At 36.6% G+C, this 5,405-nt stretch overlaps 1 protein-coding gene across 1 annotated transcript; it reads right to left on the bottom strand.

Moving 5' to 3' along the window:
* Positions 1-624: 624 nt before the first annotated feature.
* LOC132042962 (pyruvate dehydrogenase (acetyl-transferring) kinase, mitochondrial-like) lies at positions 625-5,055 on the bottom strand. The gene is made up of 6 exons (XM_059433464.1): positions 4,325-5,055; positions 3,580-3,838; positions 3,301-3,481; positions 2,907-3,054; positions 2,548-2,770; positions 625-826 (listed from the first exon to the last, which is right to left on the bottom strand). Exons 1-6 carry the CDS (start codon positions 4,571-4,573, stop codon positions 768-770), a joined length of 1,119 nt encoding a protein of 372 aa, XP_059289447.1. The 5' UTR covers positions 4,574-5,055; the 3' UTR covers positions 625-767.
* Positions 5,056-5,405: the final 350 nt, after the last annotated feature.

Genomic DNA, 5,405 nt, shown 5'->3' with positions numbered 1-5,405 from the left:
AGGGATGTGCAAATGACTAAGTGGACACTTTTTTTATTCGAAGGGAGTACGATCGTTGATTTATTGGACCAGTGAATTCTAATAAAATTCTATGTACTTGAAAATTTATAATACCATGTAATCCCAACATGTATTTATTAAAGCAACAAGGAGGTATGAAATTTGTTAATGTGGCGCATTAGAATATTCCGATACCTTATTTATGAACTATAATTTACTTATTTGGTAAGATTATAAGAATTGAGAAAGTCTTGATAATTTTCAAATAGTTGAATTTTCATGTTAATGAGGGGGAAAGAAATAACTCATTAAGATTCAAATTACACGTCAAAACAAAATATCAATTACAAATCAACCTGATTTCAAATCATTGTCAAACGGGGCCTAAGTCTCCAAGTGCCGGGTCTCCTTTGATCATTTTTTCTTTTCTTTTTCCACTTTATCTGGTTCTTTCAACAATCATCCCAGCTGTTTCAGCAACAGAATCTGATTTGTCTCCGTTCTATAGACGACTTAAAATCTACAATAAGCTTGTCCTTTTAGACTTAGTCGTATTTGGACCTGTCATCACAGCGTGAATAGAAGAAAATGAAACAAATATAATGCGATGATGGATGTAGCTGATCAACTGAACAAGTGAGAACAATATCCATAGAAAGTTATGTAATTTGGCAATTATACCAGTAAATAATAGGTTCCACCGATATGAGACTTCAATGTTTTCTTAAATTGAAATATTTACAAGAGTTTTTCTTCCACATCAAATATCAAGGTAAGGGCTCTTGCGAATCTCCCAACCGCGATAAATGCAGATAAGCATCTGTACCTGTAAAGCAGTGAAGAGACATCAGGAATTGCAGGCAATCTAGCAAAACTAAATTAAATGTTGTTATTCCTAGATCCACAGCGTCCCATTACCATTAAAAAAATTATTTATATCCCGCTCTATGTAGTCATAATCTTCTGTCATTGATGTATATTCTTCTATCAACAAAATAAAACAATTAAGGCACCCCCTCTATATATATTAGAGGGGTCGGCCCATTATCCACATAATTTTCGAATCATGCACCACTAGCATGGAACTTTTTTGGTTATCAAAAAAATAGTTTTCGGTGTAACAGAGTGATGGTATTTTAACTGAACGGCGGAGATGCACACATAACAGCTTCTTACAACCTTCACAAACACTTGTCCTAAATATTTAATCCAATTTTAACAACACTCGTGCAAGGCATTAAAGAATGTGTCCCTCGCATCAACACAGTGAGATCATAACTCACAAACCAACAGAAGATATTTCCAGGATATTATTTAGGTCGAACAGCCTAATAGACACGTGTATTAGTGCATTTTGACATCCGTCCTCTTTAGTTCACAAGGTTTCATCTAAACACCTGAACTCAATCAAAAGTAGCCTTTTAAACACCTCCGACCCCGTGTCTGACCCCGTGTCTTGCGCACTCTCCCTGACAGGGAGGATGCATGAGATAAATTAACACCTATCATCATTTATTTACAAAAAGTCACTTTTATAAAAAAACCAATTCCATCCCTTTTTCTCAAAAAAAAAAAAAAAGGTTCCCAAACCTTTCTCCCCTCACGGCCCGTTCCCGTCTCTCCCTCTTCCACCCACTACACCACTGAGCGATACCCACAAACATTAAAAGAAAAGATTTTGCTCGTGGCTACAATACTTGTTCTAAATGGGATAAAATCAAAAGAATAAGGCACTTATTTATGGGTTTTGGTGTTTTAGCTGTGGATTATTCTTTTCCTATCATCTTTTGTGGCTTCCTTGGGTTATGACATTTCGCTCTTGTTAGCCTTTGTTTTTGTGTGATTTCTGTAGAGCTAGTTATGGATGTTCTTCTCGTGTTTTAGTTAAGAATTGAGTCCTAATCAAATCTCATAAGATATTGTTTGTTTCAGCATTTATACTTTAGATTTGAACATCGTTGTAAAGTTTGATTCTTTAGATTTGCCCTCACCATTTTGGTTGCTGTTTGTTGTGAGAGCCGATTGAGGAAGGGGAGCAAGTAAGGGTTTTGCATTTTTATTTTATTTTTATTTTTGGTACTCGTTTTATTCATTTCTTATTTCTATGTTTGGTGCACGCACATTACACGCGTGCAGTACATGTATTTCATCCAACTCACCCGTCAAGTTGCCACATATGCTCTATCAATGCTCAGAAGGGTTTAAATTAGTGTGTTTCAATAACTATAGGTGGTTGGATGAAACTCCGTGGAGTAGAGGTGGCGGGATGTCAAATCAGTACAAGTAGAGGTGTGTATTAGATTATTCGGCCTTTTAATTATAGTACCAGATTATTTATATCCTTGTGAGGTAACAATAGCTGAAATTTCTATAGGTGTGCCCAGCTAAACGACCACTTGTTTTGTTAGTTACATGATATTTCCAGGGCCTAGATCAGCAAATATGATTACACAACCAACCACAAAAACAGCTTACTAAATTTTACTCCAGTCTAGTATCTAGAGATTGAAATTCTAGCAAACAAGCGCGAGAGGTACTGTAACATACCATAGCCTTCCATGGAGATAATTTGCAAATCCCCTCCAAAGTAGCGAGCATATAAACGACTTATTGGAAGTCCATATCCATAACCAGCCAACGGGGGCAGAGTAGCCACATCAGTTGTTTCAAGGTCTGAATGCTCATCCAAGGGATTCTTGGCAGTACTGTAGAGGTAAGTAAAAATTTTGGGAAGGCCACTTCTTGGTATACCACCTCCTTCATCTGAAACCTACACAGCACATAAACCACACTTGATAAGTATGGGTAGGAAAATAGTGAGATACACGTCCTTCCAGCAATAACTAAGTCCACAACAAAGAAGCAAGTCATAATATAATGACAGTTCTTAGAGAAAAAGATCATGCCTTGATGGTAACATCCTCTAGACCATCTGCAACTATTATTCGAACAGGAGGGGCAACTTTGTCCGAGTCCAAAAATCGCTCTTCCACAGCACGCAAGGAGTTCTTAACCAACTCAAAAACCATCAAATGCAGATGGGTTGGCACATAGCTGTCATGGATCCCCGAAAAAAGGAGAAGCATAAATGTATGGTATAAAGCAAAGGCAACAAGACTTTCCACAACAACTAGAGTCCATACTTTCTTTAGAACATTTATATCAATAAATATTGGGACTATCATGGTAAGAGAAATACATAGGCAGCTTAGAAAACCATGAAACAAAAATAATGGACAGCTTGACAAGACATGTCGAGCTTACTGGATAATGGGAAAGAAGTAGGAGCAAGTGACGTACGGGAATGTAAAGCCTGGGTCCCCATAAATGTCGATATTAGGTGCACTGCCATATTCGCGCAAGCAAATACAACGCGCATCTTCACTAGCACTCCGTGCAACCTCCAATGGGGACATTTTTGTATGTATATAGCCCACACAATCAGGAAGTGGATTAGGATCGTGTAGTGCCACATGCTGCCCTGAGTTTGACACCAATTCACAAGTTAAAACATGGAGTATTTACTATCTATATGAAATAAAACCATTGTATAAACAGTACTCAAGAGAAGAGGCTAACCGATGAGCATGCGGATCCCAATTCTAGACATGTAAAAGCGATCAAGAAACTGGTGTATTTCATCCAAATCATTATAATCAACCTTAGGGTCGAGATCTTTCTTTAATTGTTGAACTCCCAAAGCCATCATAGGAACAACATTGTTATGGCGGACCTTAACCAAATTAATCATTCTTGTGAATTCCAACTCGTCATTTTGATCCTTTATATCCGGAAAGGATCTAAGGTCACGGAAAGAATCCAAATACCAATCTCGCACCTAAAATAACACCACACTTTTAGAAAGAAAGCGCAGTAATCAGTAGCTCTAACTGTTTGGGAATGACATCAACTCAAAATAAATATTACTCCCTCCGTCTCCGTTCCAATTTAAGTGTTTACTTTCCTTTTTTTTTGTCTATCCCAAAAAAAGTGATTCTTTCTATATTTACTACATTGATAATTTAAACATCCTACGTGGAAAGTTTATACTACAAGATTCAAATATATTTTTGCTACTTTACGCATCTTTAATTTAAGGACACAAGATTTCAAAATCTCCTTTATATCTTAAAATTCGTATCAAGTCAAACTAAGACACTTAAATTAGAATGAAGTGAGTGACAAATAAAGAGAAAGAGGACTAAGCAACTAAAAAGTAGGTTTAAAAAAAAAAAAAGGAAAAGGATAAGCCCATTTAAGTAATGAATTAAAATAATGAGTTAATTAATGACATGGTCAAGAGAGTGAAAAGCATTAGTTTAACCTTGAGAACAGCAGGCTTGGTGGATAAACCATAAGGAAGGTTTTGAAGCTCAATAGCTCTACGAGCAATGCGTATAGGGAGTTCTTTGTGAAGGAATTGTGAAGAAATGAGCAAATTGCGAGCAGTGGGTTTCGAACCAAACTCCATCATGTATTTTAGACTCACACCTGTTTGCTTCATTGAACCCCATCGATTCACTTCCTCTAACAGTCCCTTTGAAAACGACTCATACAATTTCTTTGCCGCCATATATACCGAAAATTAAAGGGAATTCTACCTTGAGATCTTGAAAAGAAAAAGGCTATATTAAAGTAAAAAGAAAATCAAAGCACGAGTATTGGAATGGCCATGGAAGAAGAAGCGGAATTTACGAGGCGTAACTGATTGGATATATTGCCATGACCAAAATAACCACAAATTTGAGCCTTTTTATCCATCTTCTGACACGCTTAACCACGTCCACTTTAAAGTTTTGCTCCACAGCAAGCAACAAAGAGAGAGAGAAAGTGTGTTCCTTTTTGTCCGATTACTCTCTCTCTCTCTAACTATTGGGAATTATGTATTGGTAAGGTGGAGAGATCCATCTTCAAATTTTATTCAGATAAGGAGAAAAGAGAGAGACTAGTAGTAGAGTCTGGGTTGGGCGGCTATGCCTAAAAGGGATGGATGGATATGGCTGAGTCAGACTGACCACGGCACTGATCAATCAGACCACAAGGCTCGGCTACTTGGGTGGGTCCCATCACCGAATAATTAACCACACCGTGTGGGTCTCTCTTTTCCTTCCTTCTACGGATCCTTCCATATATACAAACAAGTTATTCAGTACATTCAAAAATTAGAGTTAATTTCGTAGATGATCAGCGAAGTTTAAGAAATTGCCTCTAAATATAATTTTTATTTCTTTTTGGGATAACAAAATCACACAACAATTATTATTGGGAAATCTACATGGTGTAGATAACATTAGGCCTTATTTATATTTAGTAGCTATACTTTAAATTAATTACATTTCATAACTAAAAGGTGTATATCAATTACTGTACATAACTAAAACATTTAAACACAGTTAAAATTAAAA

Source organism: Lycium ferocissimum, unplaced genomic scaffold (assembly GCF_029784015.1).
Source record: "Lycium ferocissimum isolate CSIRO_LF1 unplaced genomic scaffold, AGI_CSIRO_Lferr_CH_V1 ctg1943, whole genome shotgun sequence".
Lineage (NCBI taxonomy): Eukaryota > Viridiplantae > Streptophyta > Magnoliopsida > Solanales > Solanaceae > Lycium > Lycium ferocissimum.
Note: the sequence above shows the minus strand (reverse complement) of the source record. Positions and strands in the feature narration are given on the sequence as shown.

Bases quoted from the DNA above. Each gene is read 5' to 3' on its own strand.
- LOC132042962 (XM_059433464.1), bottom strand. From the start codon at position 4,573: ATGGCGGCAAAGAAATTGTATGAGTCGTTTTCAAAGGGACTGTTAGAG. The intron at 2,771-2,906 runs GCATGATCTTTT...TGTGCTGTGTAG, and splicing joins TAGAGGATGTTACCATCAAG to GTTTCAGATGAAGGAGGTGG. The intron at 827-2,547 runs GTATGTTACAGT...ACTGCTTTACAG, and splicing joins TATCTCCATGGAAGGCTATG to GTACAGATGCTTATCTGCAT.